This window comes from Epinephelus lanceolatus, chromosome 12 (genome assembly GCF_041903045.1).
Source record: "Epinephelus lanceolatus isolate andai-2023 chromosome 12, ASM4190304v1, whole genome shotgun sequence".
NCBI lineage: Eukaryota > Metazoa > Chordata > Actinopteri > Perciformes > Serranidae > Epinephelus > Epinephelus lanceolatus.
In genome coordinates this window covers 32486059-32502135 of record NC_135745.1, presented here as the reverse complement: position 1 = coordinate 32502135, position 16077 = coordinate 32486059, and the positions used below count along the sequence as shown (strand labels likewise).

Genomic DNA, 16077 nt, shown 5'->3' with positions numbered 1-16077 from the left:
ATATTCTAGTTTCTTCAAAATAGCCACCCTTTGCTCTGATTACTGCTTTGCACACTCTTGGCATTCTCTCCATGAGCTTCAAGAGGTAGTCACCTGAAATGGTTTTCCAACAGTCTTGAAGGAGTTCCCAGAGGTGTTTAGCACTTGTTGACCCCTTTGCCTTCACTCTGCGGTCCAGCTCACCCCAAACCATCTCGATTGGGTTCAGGTCCGGTGACTGTGGAGGCCAGGTCATCTGCCGCAGCACTCCATCACTCTCCTTCTTGGTCAAATAGCCCTTACACAGCCTGGAGGTGTGTTTGGGGTCATTGTCCTGTTGAAAAATAAATGATCGTCCAACTAAACGCAAACCGGATGGGATGGCATGTCGCTGCAGCATGCTGTGGTAGCCATGCTGGTTCAGTGTGCCTTCAATTTTGAATAAATCCCCAACAGTGTCACCAGCAAAACACCCCCACACCATCACACCTCCTCCTCCATGCTTCACAGTGGGAACCAGGCATGTGGAATCCATCCGTTCACCTTTTCTGCGTCTCACAAAGACACGGCGGTTGGAACCAAAGATCTCAAATTTGGACTCATCAGACCAAAGCACAGATTTCCACTGGTCTAATGTCCATTCCTTGTGTTTCTTGGCCCAAACAAATCTCTCTGCTTGTTGCCTCTCCTTAGCAGTGGTTTCCTAGCAGCTATTTGACCATGAAGGCCTGATTCGCGCAGTCTCCTCTTAACAGTTGTTCTAGAGATGGGTCTGCTGCTAGAACTCTGTGTGGCATTCATCTGGTCTCTGATCTGAGCTGCTGTTAACTTGCGATTTCTGAGGCTGGTGACTCGGATGAACTTATCCTCAGAAGCAGAGGTGACTCTTGGTCTTCCTTTCCTGGGTCGGTCCTCATGTGTGCCAGTTTCGTTATAGCGCTTGATGGTTTTTGCGACTCCACTTGGGGACACATTTAAAGTTTTTGCAATTTTCCGAACTGACTGACCTTCATTTCTTAAAGTAATGACGGCCACTCGTTTTTCTTTAGTTAGCTGATTGGTTCTTGCCATAATATGAATTTTAACAGTTGTCCAATAGGGCTGTCGGCTGTGTATTAACCTGACTTCTGCACAACACAACTGATGGTCCCAACCCCATTGATAAAGCAAGAAATTCCACTAATTAACCCTGATAAGGCACACCTGTGAAGTGGAAACCATTTCAGGTGACTACCTCTTGAAGCTCATGGAGAGAATGCCAAGAGTGTGCAAAGCAGTAATCAGAGCAAAGGGTGGCTATTTTGAAGAAACTAGAATATAAAACATGTTTTCAGTTATTTCACCTTTTTTTGTTAAGTACATAACTCCACATGTGTTCATTCATAGTTTTGATGCCTTCAGTGAGAATCTACAATGTAAATAGTCATGAAAATAAAGAAAACGCATTGAATGAGAAGGTGTGTCCAAACTTTTGGCCTGTACTGTATTTTGAAATCTTTCCCTTTTAATGCCTGATTTATACTTTTTTGATTTGTAGCTTTTGTGTTTTATTTCCTTTGCTTTGATGTCTTATTTCTATGCACTTTGTGAAGCAATATCAGTATATGCTAAACTGTGCAATCCCTGTACTGTCCCATCAGCCAATAATGTGAAATCGGCCATTACGTCTGTCTCTTTATTATATTTTGCTTCTTTTGTATTGCTCTGTGTTTTTCTGCTGTTTACTTATGATATTTCTTTTTGTTTTGTACAGTTTACTTATTACACTGAGCTGTGTTTTTCTTTTTACTGATATGTACTGATATATTGCTTTGTGTTTTTTTTCCCCTACTGATGCTTTCTGTTTGCACTATCCCTCTGCTGCTGTGTTGTTGCAAATTTCCCTGCTGTGGGACAAAGGATTATCTCATCTCATCTCATGTTATCTTAGCTTAGTTTAGCTTAGCTTAGCTTAGCTTAGCTTAGCAACAGTTTAAAGAAGGTGCAGTGACATGTAATGTAAAGTGACAGTGATCAGAGTGATGAGGTGGCTATCCAATAATATGTCCTTTAGCTCTGACAATAATGTATCACCCACAATCATGCCAATAAAGGTTATTTGAATTGAAATGAAAATACGAATCATCTTGAATTCAACATGGGCCTGCTCTCCATTTTAGTATGTTGTGTTTTTGGTACTTAACACTCACCTGACAGAGTTATTTGCTCCTGTCTGTTGCAGTTTGTATTATTAACATGTGTCCACAAACTTAAGGAGCTCCAAACATCTGAAATGTTTTAGCAGCAGAGGTAGACCATAATACCAACACATATTATAATGTTTCCTGGATCAAAGCCAGCAAAAGCAGTTCAAAATCTTTTTACCTGTCACAGAAAATATGGACTACCGGCCAGACGACAACACCAGGTACAAAGACGTCGACTACTGGGATGAAAGATACAAGACGGAGCAGTGTTACGACTGGCTGGGTGGCTTCTCCAAAATGGAGCACCTTCTGGAAAAACACATCCAGAAAGAAGACTCCATTCTGATACTGGGTTAGTAGTTTTATATTGTTCCAATGTCTACACAAAGTCGATGATTCAGCATCACCCTGAACATAATGTCACCATATAGGGAACCCCAGTTCGAGTCAAGCTAGGCACTCTTGTTGCAAGTGCCTGTGGATATTCTCATTCATCCAGGTCATAGTTATCTCAAGGCAATTGAATCGAACGCAACTGGACTTGGTTTTGCCTTAGGACAAAACCAAGTCCAGTTGCATTCGATTCAATTGCCTTGAGATCTTGTTGCAAGTGTTTCCCCCCTCCTCCTGTCATCTGTCTGTCTTGTGGTGTGAAAGGCACCATTGAACATGAGTGTCACATGCCATCATTATGGTTTTCAGTGCTGTCATCAGCACCATCTATACTTGGGTTAAATCCCTCAAGGCAGCCATTTGTATGGAATTGTCCTTATATTTGGAGTGATAGAAGTGTCCAAAGTGCTTCTACTGTATAAGTATCAATAGATTTGACACCTAGATGTGCTGACATCTGATGCGGGAATTGTGTGAAAATGTTCAATACTTTTGCCAATACAGTACCTGAACTTTGGTGCCACTATCAAAACAATCCTTTGTTGGATACCTTGCCCATTACATGAAACATGATTTTGTACAAAACACATTTAAACAAGAGAAGCTAAACTTTTTAAATGTTGTCTAACACCAGCAGCCACACAAGAACCTAAAAAGCTGAAATAAAACACAGTTTAGAAATGTTCTGTTGGGAAACCTTGGTTCCTGGCATTCATGTGGAAGCCACTTGACACGCACAACCCACCCAACCACTATCACGGGTCAAGTACACCCCTTCGTGTCAACAGCACTACCCGATGGCACTGGCCCCCTAACAAGACAGTGCACCTCACACCATAAAAACTGCTCAAGAATGACCTGACGAACATGATAAAGAGCTCAAGCCGTCAACCTGGCCTCCAAATTCCCTGGATCCCGATACAATCGAGCATCCGTGGGACATGCCGGTACTCCAGCGCCAAATCTCATCTACCTTGAGGCCTCTTTGGATTCGACTTTGCTCTTACTTGTTGAGGCATGGACACAGGACCTATGGGGTGTCCTATGGTGTCTGGCACTAAGGCGTTGGCAGCGGATCCTTTGAGTTTTATAGGTTGTGAGGTGGGGCACTGGAATGTCCCACGGATGCTCAGTCAGATTGGGGAATTTGGAGGCCAGATTGACACTTGGAGCTCTTTTGTCATGTTCCTCAGACCATTCCTGAGCAGTTTTTGCGATATGGCAAGGCACATTGTCCAGCTGGGGGGTCACTGCCATCGGGTAGTGCAGTTGACATGAGGGGCATTCTTGGTCTGTAATGGTGTTTGGGTGGGTGGAGCATGTCAAGCGGCATCCACATAAATCCCTGGGACCAGTTGCACTAAACACCTTAAGTTTTCTCCTTAAGTATGACTCTTAAGGCTTAATTTCTCCTTAGCTGAGGGACTAACACAGTTGCACGGAATCCCTTAAAAGGTTTTCTTAGTTAAGGAAAAATGTTTACTTACTGCTTTGAAAGATTTTACAGTGGTAAAAAGTTTCTGTGGAGATTGTTTGTTTGCTTGGACTCGTGCTTCTGATGCCTGTTATTGTCTCATGAAGTTAGCTTATGGTTAGACAGTGAAAAAATGGCAAAAGAAAAGAAGACAAGAAAACCCTATTGGTCAGAGGAGGAAAAGATTATACTTCTGGAGGAATACAATCATAGAAAGTAAAACTACAAAGTAAATTTGATCCCCAAATACCAGAAAACAGGAAATGATTGTAGGAAGATAATTCAACGAAAATGAATTCAGTCAAATCTAAAGTGTTTAATCAGGAATGTATCCACTGGATTCTCCTGGTCGCAGAGCACTCTTCTCGGGATGTGTTAGTTTTTTTCATTTATCACCATAAACTCGGTCATGTTGCAGTTAAGATAGAATCCAAGGTACCTCAAGTTTTTATTTACCTTGCTTTGGCTGCAGAGGTCTTTTGTGTAACTGTCCAGGGATTCCTTAAGTATGAGACCAAGAAAAGGAGAAAACCATAAATACTTAAGACAACGTTTTAAGGAAACCTTAAGGGAAGACTCAAGGGTGTTTTGTGCAACCAGTTTTACTTTTGAGGAAACCTTAACTAGGACTTTAAGCAAAATCTTAACTAACCCTGGACCCAAGGTTTCCCAGCAGTACATTGCACTGTAATGAGTCGATCAATGTAATTCAGTTGTCAGTGGTTTTAATGTTGTGGCTGATCGGTGTATCTATAAAAGGAATACGACCCGGTATTAAAAGCTTTCAGTACCTGACAGTTTTTGTGGACACATTTCATTTGGTACCAAAAAACAGTGAAGTTTAATACCTTTCCTTGCTCTTTATCTTTGAGACATATAAGACTAGATCCTGGTCACTTTACTAAGGTACAAGATGCCTTGGCTTTGCGTTGAGTGTTATTGCTGCTACAAAGTGGTACAAAACATACTGTTCTCTCTGCAAATGACTAAGAAGAGTTGAGTTTGCTATTGATTGTGAAGGAAGCAACACTTTATTGCCTCAAGAAAGTTGAATCCCCTGGACTTTAAAACAGAACTTCCAATTTTGTCCACAAGATGTCACTGTTCCCTTAAAAATGTAGCCCCTTCGCTTGCACTCAGCAATACCTGCAGTACCTGATTTTAAATGGCCCTGCAGCTCTGTAAAACATGCAGCAAAAACATGGGAAGCATGAACACTGTGTTGTGGCTGCTGAACATATCGTGGACCTGTATGTGAACTGGAGCTGTGCAAAATATGAAGCAACTGACCTGAGAGCCAAAAGCTGTTGGAGACATTGTCACTACTGGCACATATTCTACAGTGGTTCCCTTTTGGTTTGATTTTTATTTTATGCCAGAATAAGAATGTAGCTGTTGTTCATTTGTGTATTTTGCCCACTGATGCTGATAAACAATGCAACACTATGGACCTGTGTATTACAGTGGCTCTTGTGACCAAAACACAGGTGAGGCTGTCACTTCTGATAGCATGCATTAAGTTGCATCTTTGACAGATTGTGGAAAATTAAAAGGTCGTAGAGAAGTTGTTTTAACAATGTGGTTCCTTGTTTATCATTAGGATGAGTTACACACACATGTATGTACGTTGACATACCAGCTTTTGTTGTGACTGTTATACCTCCACAGAAGCATAGAGGGCTACGGTGGTCTATGTCTTTCCGACGCGAGCCTTTTTTATGCATGCTCGGTGGAGTCTGCGTGTGTGTTTGTGTGTGTCAGGGGGTTTGTTAAATTTATGTCAGAGTGTGTGTGTGTGTGTGTGTGTGTGTGTGTGTGTGTGTGTGTGTGTAAAGGGGAGGGGGACTGACGAGGTTGTCAGAAGTTGGGTATTCTTTGCTTGACAAAAACCTCCCAGTACTTTGCTGCTGTCTAATTCCTGCAAGACTACAGCATCAGTGCACAGACAACTTTATTATACCTGAAGATCTTTTTTAATTCGGGTGATGATAGTTTGGAGCCGTGCTCGTTAAAAAACTTGCACATTTCTAGGTGGGAACACAGACAGACAGACAGACAGACAGACACAGATAGTATGCAGCAGCCTCACTTTTTCAGTGTGCGTCATAGGCATACCTACAGCAGAGGCGTGAGTGGGCTCAGGGACTCTGGAGTCTGATATATAAAATATCTTCTCTTGCCTCTCCTGCATTACACTGCAGCAGGCAACGCCAGGGCACACCACTTTCTGCACGCTGATTTAAACCCAAAGGAGAGCCATTATATCGCTTGAGAGCTCTCATCTTGGAGGGCATCGCTCTCTGTATCTCTCCTGTCTCTCGCTAAATCACGGAGTCACACGTTTCTGTCACCAGCACGTGTTGCCGTCTTCTTCAACAACTCACACACACTGATAAGCAGCTATATAGGGAAGCCTACTGTAAAGATGTGTCAAAGCCTCACGTGTTGTGCAGACATGAAGGGCTCTTAAAAGCACTGAGATATCACCACGCTTGGACAAATGTGCCTGCCACGGCTGCACGCACATCCCTGCTACCCTCACTTGTCAAGTCTGCAAATCCAGAGGGACTATTGTCTCGTATAAAATGACACAATAAATTACTGTCACTATAAGGGGGCTGAGGCATAATTTGGCAGAGAGAAGGGAGGACTTGAGGCGCCACAGTGCTGTTTGCGTGTGATGAGTGGATAAAGCAAAGAGAGATGGAAAGGAGGTAAATAACTAATCAGGTTTGGGACACTCGGCTGTCTCAGATGAAGGTCATTTCTATTAAGATCATCTTTACGGCACAGAGAAAGATACAAGGGAGGGAGGGATGCATAGATGAGGAGAGCTAGAGCGCTTTGCTGCATGCTGATGCTAATGTCTTCCTCATGTATTTTCTCACTAAGCTTTCACTCTCTGTCCTCCATTTGTCTGTACAGTTTCATATATGTGTTTTGCTGACACTCTCTCTCAGCCTTCGTTCACCTGTTAACTCCCCACCCCACTTCTTTCAGCCTGCATCTCTAATATCTGGAGGGACTGGCTTCATCATCGCACCGTTTGTGCTCCTCTCCTTCTCAGTAACCCACTTCTGCCTTTCTGTATTCTGTCTTTGTCATGAACGCCTACTCAGCAGTATCAGTCCCCACATCTAGACTATACCCACACGTACAGCTTTGTCTCTGTATGTCAACAGATTTGCGACATTCTGAAATGAAACTAGGTAACTAAGTTCCAACCTAAGAGCCTGCTACTGTGCATAAGTTGTGTGTTTGCTTCTGTTCCAGGCTTCATGAATATAATTAGATATTGCAAATGTATGATTGTCAAAAAACAATTAAATTATATTTGGTCCTGGACATGCCTACCTGTTTTGGTACTTTGTCAAAAAGAATTTTCCTTTGGTCGTCATGAAATGGACAGTACAGTAAAAAGTGAATTTCACTATCCACTAACTCACGACAATGACATAATCTTTGATCTACTTCAGTTTTGTTGTATTGATTAGTTTCAATATGTTTGGCTTTGTGATGAATTTCTTCCACCCATATGATTTCATACCTTGTCATGGCAAGTTCTTTGAACATCCCCACATCCACCCTCTGTCTGTGGCTGTAGAGATGCCCAAAGAACATCACACATTTCTGACACCCATTCACCTCCCGTTGAGAGATCCCATCTGAAAATCCTGCTTGCCAGTCTTTGGGGCAGAGTTGTTGAACTCCACAGAGTGCTTTAGCTCTTTTACATCTGTTGTCAATTGCTCAAGTAGATCAAGCTTCTTGAGTTGGCGTTTTATGGATGTTATGGACTCACCGATGTCACATGATGAAGTTTCATCCATTTCGCTTGAGCTCGGCTTAACGTTGGCTCGGGTGTTTTTGGCCTCAGGTTTGTTAGGCATAACGCTTCAGTGGTACAATGTGTCAATTTAGGCTTCCAAGTCCTCTGTCGTCTCATCAACAGGCGAATCCAGTTTGATTTCAATTCTGTCGATCACTGCTCAGACTAGATGTAATGGCATGATTGGGAGGTTTTGGCATGGAGTACAGCTCAGCACGTCTGTAATCTCTTACTGTAAAGACTGTGACGCAACAAGCCAATGGTTGGCTGCCGGTCAATGTTGGACCATTGGTGAGCATCTGTCACCCTACTTCTTGTGGTGTGTCCTGCACCATTGGACCTCGGTGGCTACTTTTTTTAATTTTTTTTGGCTGGTTCAGCATGATGAATCAGCGCCAGAGATGGCGGTGGAAAGATCCGCCACCTAATTTAAGCAAGGATTGTCAAACATTAATTTCTTCTTTGATCACTTAGCAACTTCATGATGGCATTAGGATTGTAATAGTTCTACTTTAAAAGATGGCATGGTGGCACAAGAACTAGCACTGTCGCCTCACAGCAAGAGGGCACCTGGTTCGCACCCAAGGTGGGGGAGCACCTCTGTGCCGACTTTGCATGTTCTCCCTGTGTTGGTGTGGGTTTTCTCCAGGTACTCCAGCTTCCTCCCACAGTCCAAAGACATGCAGGTTAATTAGTGATTCTAAATTGTCCGTAGGTGTGAATGTGAGTGTGAATGGTTGTCTGTCTCTATGTATCAGCCCTGTGATAGTCTGGTGACCTGTCCAGGGTGTACCCCGCCTCTCACCCAATGTCAGCTGGGATAGGCTCCAGCCCCCCGCCACCCGTAACAGGATAAGTCGTTACGGAAAATGAAAAATGAATCAATAAATCTCATGAAACAACCAATGCCAACAATGGATTGATCTGAATAAGTCATTGTGTATCCAAAGCCTGACATAGCATATACCATGCTGTCCATAAACATTTAATTGGGCCACACAGTTGCACAAGTTCAACCTATCTTTATCGTTCGTTACAGGGAAATTGGTTTGCAGCCAGGACTCATACAAAACACCTCACACTGATGGACGACAAACAACAGGACATAGTTTAGAGGTGCAGTAAGAGTTTCAACAGCGTTCAGGTCAAAGTGCAAGAAAACAGTCTAAATAAACTGTGCCAGTCTGTGGGCACTGGTTTATTTTGAGCCAATCTATCCCACATACATCACACTGCTGATAAATACTCAATGGTGCATCACAGATACAGAGTCTCCAATAGATAAACCATGAAGTGCTGTCTGAGTTACAGTTGATTAAAAACACAGAGCCCAGCTGTTTGGAAATAATTTACCTTTCTTTTGTTTAACAGAAATGTAAGTTTGTGACCATGTTAACCTCAACCTTGTCTACTTCCTGTCTTACACAGCAGTGGTTCTCAGCTGGGGGTCCTTCAGAGGTTCAGGGGGTAGTTTGTTTTCTACTTTACCATAGAAGTGACCCCAACATGAGTAAGTGTCATAGGAGTAAATGTTGTGATCATAGGTTTCACGTCCTTCATGGTTATTTCCTCAACTGTAGTTGACAATTTCAGAATTCTGAACCACTGCTATACAGTAAAAGGCTGTCCACACCAAAAACGATAATGATGTGATCCATACCGATGAACAATAGCAATTTGTTAACAGAAATATTAGAGATGGGCATTTTAAGTGATTTCCCTATTCGAGTACCTGCATTGTATAATTGTAGACTCGCATAGCTACAGAAAATAAAATCTAATGTTAGAGTAGGAAATGTGGCCAACAACAGAAAACAAATGCAGTATGGAAATCATTTATTGAATAACCAGGCTTCAATTGGCCCTGTGTCCGGTGGATCGAGATTCGGCCCAGTCGGGACCACATTAGGCTGATAAATATATTATAATATAATATTTAATATTTATCATGTATTTACATTAATATTTCCATTCATTACTATTGCAGTCATCATAATTTATTTACCTAAACTTTATGCTGTTACTTGTTTTGCCCACTTGCCCACCTCTGTACATACGATTTACTGCACATTTGTGTGTGTGTGCATGCTTGTGAGTTTGTGTGTGTGTCAGCATGTGTTTGCCTGTTTTATGTGTTCCATCATTTGTGGATATGTGTGTGTATGTATTGTATATGTGTACACATATATGTGTATATGATGGCCAGAGGGAGGCTTAGCCATGACTACATGACCCCCAGATATTTGTACCATGCCGTGTGTCGCTCTATGCTGTGTGTTATTTGACTTAAAAAAACTAAACAAAAACTTTCAACACTTAGCCATTAAACCCAACAAACTCACATCGACACCGAAATGGCTCGACTCTGTCCTGTTAGGTACTGTTAGCCATGTAGTGCTAACAGTTAGCCCTGTCACTGTGTGTGCGTGCAAGCGAGCTGTCTCTCAGTCTTACCCATTGTGGAGCTCACATTCCTACAGCAGTGCTCTCATGATAAACAGAGAGAGAGAAACAGTGTGGCAAGGAGGCGCTGAGCAAAGCAACACATCACGCAGCTCAACCATAAAATATGATTTTAAATAGAAAAAAAAAGTAAAAGTTGTGTTAACGTGGGACGTTGGGCAGAGATTTCTCTACACATTGAACCAATACTGATGTCTTAACAAGTACACAAGTAGTCATGCCAATCCCTAATTCTGTTAGGCTGTCAGTGTGTTTTTAATTAATGAAATTGCTCTAAAAGTGATCCCAACAATATAGTTTGCCACTGTCCTTGTCGTTATAGTTGCGGTGTGGACACTAAATTTAAAGTTATTGTCATAGTTCATTGTTTTTGGTGTTGACGGCCGTTAAACCTGTTCTATCAGTACAGTTTTGATTTCTATATACCTGCCTTTACTCTTCAAAAGTAAAAAAAAACACATGGTGACTGTGTTTTTTTTTTATTAGATACAGTATTGATCCTCTAGTCCCTTGTGATTAACAAGGTGGTGAGATCGTTCATAATAGCATATCCTGTTTATAGGCTGCTCTGCCCACTCAGACACCCACTTCAACCACGCTGACATGAGGTCAGTGTTGTTTCTGCTTTAAAATGATGCAGAAAGTTGCTTATTTAAAGTGCAGCAACATTTCTTGGAATCGTGATATGGAGAACCAGATGTAAAAATGCACTTGTATTGGCAAATTGAATAAACATAGAAGTGCGATGGCTTATCAGTCGGCCTACAGTTATGAAACCGGACTGTGTAGAATTAAAAAAGCCTCTGGCACATTCCCGTTTTTAAATGGAACGTAAGCACTGTGTGTGTCTCATACAGCCTCATAATGTGACATAACAATGCTCATTACTGGCTGGGCTGACTGAGGGCCTGGGGTGGCGTGTGTCACAGCATTGCGTCAAGCAGTCCCTGACCCTCCGCCTGACCTGTGTGTCTGTTAGCAACATTACCGAGCATTAGCGATGATCAGCTCACACACGGTCCAGTTCCATCCTGCCACACAGCTATGGCTCCCTCTTTTATGGCTCGCTGCAGGCTGCTGCCAGTGATGTAATGACCCCACATCTCCCAGTGGTCAGCGCTCGAGCCTTGTTCCCAAAGGCGAGGGGTGATGATGTAATGGCTCTGTTCTCCGGCAGTGAGTGGAGCAGTGATGTATGTGAGGCGGTATCCTGGGAGTATCTGCCTACCATGTCCTCTGCATGTTAACATCAGTGCACCTGGTGGAGAGGGCATGACGCAGAAACCTCCACAGTCAGACTAAGAACACCTACATTTCCTGCACCACAAGGCCACTCAAACACGTGTGTAGGTGTTTTTTAGCGTCAGTGCTGACATTTCAGCATCAGGTGGCATCTGAGGTTCTTATCATACAGCTGGTTATTCAGGGAAATAACCAGTGAAGCTTCCTCAGAACTAAACACGTGCAGACACACACACACACACACACACACACACACACACACACACTCTCTCTTTCTTTATAATTAATGTATCGCCTCATCTGTAGGTTTGTTAAAGGGACAGTTCATCCCCAAATCAAAAATGCATATTTTTCCCTTACCTGTCAATTTGAGAGTGTCATTTTTGTGGATCTTGTTATGGACATCATCCACTGTTACTATTTTTTAACATTTAATACATACAATAATCAAGACCATGAAGTGCTGCAGAGATGACGTTTGGTGGGCCAACATGGAAGTTAGCTGCTCTGGTTCCCTCGACAAAAAGCTTATCGGATTTTGCCGTTGGATTTTGGATTATTACTGAAAATGAGCTCCGTGGCAAACAAAGCTTATGATACTCACGTGTTTTGTTCTGCAAGATAATCTTCTAAAAGTCAGTCACCAGAAGTAAAAAGCTAACTTTAGACTTCAGGCAAACTACACTACAGTTGCAACAGTTTCAACGTCGCAACCCCAACAAGGCTGTAAAGACATGTTCGGCGAGATGACATTCTGTTGTTTGATTTAGCCACTTCTTAGTAACCGCCTTTTTTAAAACACGTAAAAGCTTCAAAATTTGCAAGTGGGGTATTTATGGATGTATTTTATATCGCGAAACAAAACATGAAAGTCTCTTAAGCTTGTGTTAACCTGATCTTGTTTCAGACATGTTGTGGTTTGCTTTGGATGGTGGATGAGGAAAGCAACTCACAAGTCTGTTAACTGTCCTCCTGTCGACTTGCGCCAGCTAGCTGCTAGCTAGCCAGGTCGATGTTTTCAAATGTAGACATCAGTAAGTTGAGAAAATATGGAGAAGATGGGCACCAGCTGAACTAGCATTCTGCTAGCCAATGTACAGACATTTTAATTAAAGTGGACGACCTCCGTGCTGCATGTTACCAGCAGGAGTTCAGGAACTGTAATATCCTGTGATTCACAGAAAACTCGACTTTCTATATGCTTACCTGACAGAGCAGAGGACTGTGTTGAGAGATGGAGAGGAGCTTCAGTGCGAATGAAGGTGTTGTCCTGGTCCTGCTTTGGATCATGGCATCCGTTCAGAGGCAGTGCGGCGCTGCCCGTGTTTGGAAGGAGCAACCGTACAACCATCTTGTTGAGGTCGGGTTGTGTGGACAGTTGAATTATTCTACAACCAGAAACCATGGATTACCAGAACCATCTGGAAACATGGACAATTATCAAGCAGCAGTTATCAAGTTGTACTTTTGTATAATTCCATGTGACAAATAAATGCTTGATTGATTGACTGATAACCAAAAACCCATTCAAACCCATTGACTTTGAGGTGATGGAACTGCAAGTACAAAAACGCAACTCATTTTTTGAGTTTATGGATGCCTCCCTGCAGCGCTCCATAATCAACAGATTAAGTGATAATGAAAACCATTTTTAGCGTAGCCCTGTTGCACATGAAATAGACTTATAAGGTGTGCTTTACTCTTCCAAAATGTCCTGCATTGCTGCCTGTATTTAGCTCACCCACTGACATCATTGTCCTGCCACTTTGTGGGTTGCCTCAGCTCCTGAGGCTGATGTAAGCGGTGTTTACTGGCAAAGGAATAGTGAAAGACTGAGTGTGACTGTTCGGTCAGCTGCTGTGTAACTAAGTATGGCCCAGTGCCTTGACTACAATGACATTATGCCTTTAATTAAGAACATTACTACATGCTAGCAACAATGAGTTCCTTCCGTCACCCCCTACGACTGTTGCACGCCCCATCTTGCTCATTCATTCCTAACACCCGTCCCTTCACGCCATTCTGTCACCTCCTCTCGCTCCCTCCATTTCATCCTGTCTCTCTTCTATTTTTCCTTGGAAACCACTGCCTTACTTATGCCTCCCCTGCCCTCCCCTTTGCCTGCTTGTCAGTATTTGGTATCAAAGATGTCCACCTGTGTGCCCGGAGCCGGTCCGGCTATATATAGCTGGAGCGGAGGTGTTTACAACAGTGTTGAGATCTGTGGGAGCTGCACTTTTCACAGGAGAGTCCAAATAACTGTTGGTGGGCTATTATGTTGAGCTACGGCTCATTCAGGAGTTGGCATCCTGGTAGAGCACATTTCTAGAGTATCTGTCAGCCACTGCCACCGTTTGGTGTTTTATATTCTGTAGTATTTTATTCAAATATTCAATGTGTTTATTACGTAATACACGTAATTATTATTGTAGAAGTAGACGGCTGTGCTGCTGAGTAAAATCTACCTCATGCTGCAAGATTCTGCACGTCAGACACACAGCTTTATGTGTGTGCACCGAGAAGACGCTAACCCATGTTCATATGAGTTTACTGTTAGTTTGCAAACCTGCAGCAAACGTCGAACTGGTGGAGCATACACTGCAGGCCGAGCAGGAGGATTTTATTTCAGTGTTAACAGGGAGATCTTAGGTGACAGTCCTCTCATATCCCTTTTTTCCGCAGTGTTAGATATGCACACACGTGCACACAGACACACACACACACACACACACACACACACACACGAAATGCTGATAGGGTGGAAAGTCACTGGCAACACAGAGAGCATGGGGGGAAAGTGAGAGAGATTTCAAGTCAGGAGTTATGTCTCAGCAGCTGTCAGGAGATCCAGCTGATATCAGATATGCTGCTGCTGCTCATGGGAAGTTCATACCTCATTTCTTAACTTGAGTTTCAACATTTTTCCATGTGACCTTTCCCTCCTATTCTCCCCCTTATTGGTATCCCTCTCGCTTTTTCCGTCACCCCTCTTCCCCCCTCATCTCCTTACCACTCCATCCATTTTCCACTGATCTTCCCCTCTATTATCTCCTCCCGTCTCTTCCTTCCCTCATGTCTCTCACTCTCGGCACAGGCAAGCACATGCATGCACACACCTCCTCCTCCTCGCACTTAGAATAACAACAGCAGCGAGGAGCTGCGAGGAACAGACACCTTTCAGAGGAATAATAGAACCAAGAGACAGGCCTCAGCCATTTCACGCTTGCCCTTCCTTTTATTGATCGCAGCCCTTCCTTCCTGTGGCGGCTGGAGGCGGAGCACGTCTGATCAGATAGGCTTGTATCAGCTCTGTCCTCCCCTGTCACTGCCCCAGTTTGCGCTGGCAGTTGCCATCCAGCTTATTCACGGTGGCGTTCAAGGAACATAGTGGTTTTCTGTATTTAACAGTGGCCTAATTCTGAAGGGATTGCAAAGTCTCAGAGTCTCTGAAAGTCCCTAATAAGTTTCTCTGTTAATCAGAGTGATGTTGCGGTATTGCATTGATGGTACGGAAGGATTTGCACATCATTCTGGGTAAAAATGAGCAGCAAAGAGGTTTTTGGATTAAATAATTTGTCAGGAACAAGGTAATGCAGACGTAGTTGTTTAGTCTGCCGTGTCCTTTGGCTTCAGAGGGGAATTAGTACCCCCCCCCACACACACACATACACACACACATATATACTGTCCATGCACACACAATTATGTACATCACTGCACTGTTGGTCTTAGATGTGCTGCAGCAGATACAAAACTGCAGCAGACAAGACAAACTGCAGCATTTGAGGTGTGTTGTGTGAATGGAGGTTGGGTTGAATGAATAAATGAATGAATAACAGAAGAGGAACAGAGGAGGTGGAGGAGAGTGTAGTTTGAAGTGGATTCTTACCCCCCCCCCCCCCCCCCCCCCCCTCCCCCGGCATCCTCTCCCCTCCTCTCTTTCTCTCTCTTCCTGTACCCTCCCCTCGTCTCAGCATCCGGATTGGCTGTTTTCAGTTTTCAGGGAGCCCTCGCCATGCAGCAGTCAGTAAGTCAGTAGGGGCAACCCTCCCTCCATCCCGCCCTCTCCCCCCCCCCCCCCCTACTTTTTTGCCGCTGTAAGGAGTGGTGCTGTTTATGAATGAGCCTCAGAGCCGCAGAATGTGAATGAAAAATAAGAGAGGGAGCGAGCAGATAGGGGTGCAGGCTGAATGAAATGCAGCAAAGCAGGAAAGACAAATGGAGGAAGGATGCTGAATGAAAATCACAAGGGTGGGAGGAAGTGGAGGAGGCGAGTGGGGGAGGTGGTGTGGTGGTGGCGGGTGATAGGAGAATGTGGAGAATGGAGAATGTGAAATTTTATCGAAGCAATAGGAACGCTCCAGTTATTGCGTCCCTTTAGAGCTATCATCCTATGTGTGCATGTGTGCAGGTGTGTGTGTATGTGTGTGTGTGTGTGTGTATATGGTAATGTCCACCCTCATAAGTATGCAGATCAGGGAGGATGCTGGAAAGGAGGATGCCTGGACCGG

The 16077-nt window shown here is 43.5% G+C and overlaps 1 protein-coding gene across 1 annotated transcript in view; it reads left to right on the top strand.

Annotated features, from left to right (window-relative positions):
• Positions 1 to 16077, top strand: part of ece2a (endothelin converting enzyme 2a) — a 140808-nt gene that overhangs the window by 2912 nt on the left and 121819 nt on the right. Inside the window, exon 2 of the mRNA XM_033650074.2 lies at positions 2353 to 2517. Within this exon, the coding sequence (XP_033505965.2) occupies positions 2358 to 2517 (160 nt within the window). The 5' untranslated portion in view covers positions 2353 to 2357. The remainder of the gene's footprint in view (positions 1 to 2352; positions 2518 to 16077) is intronic.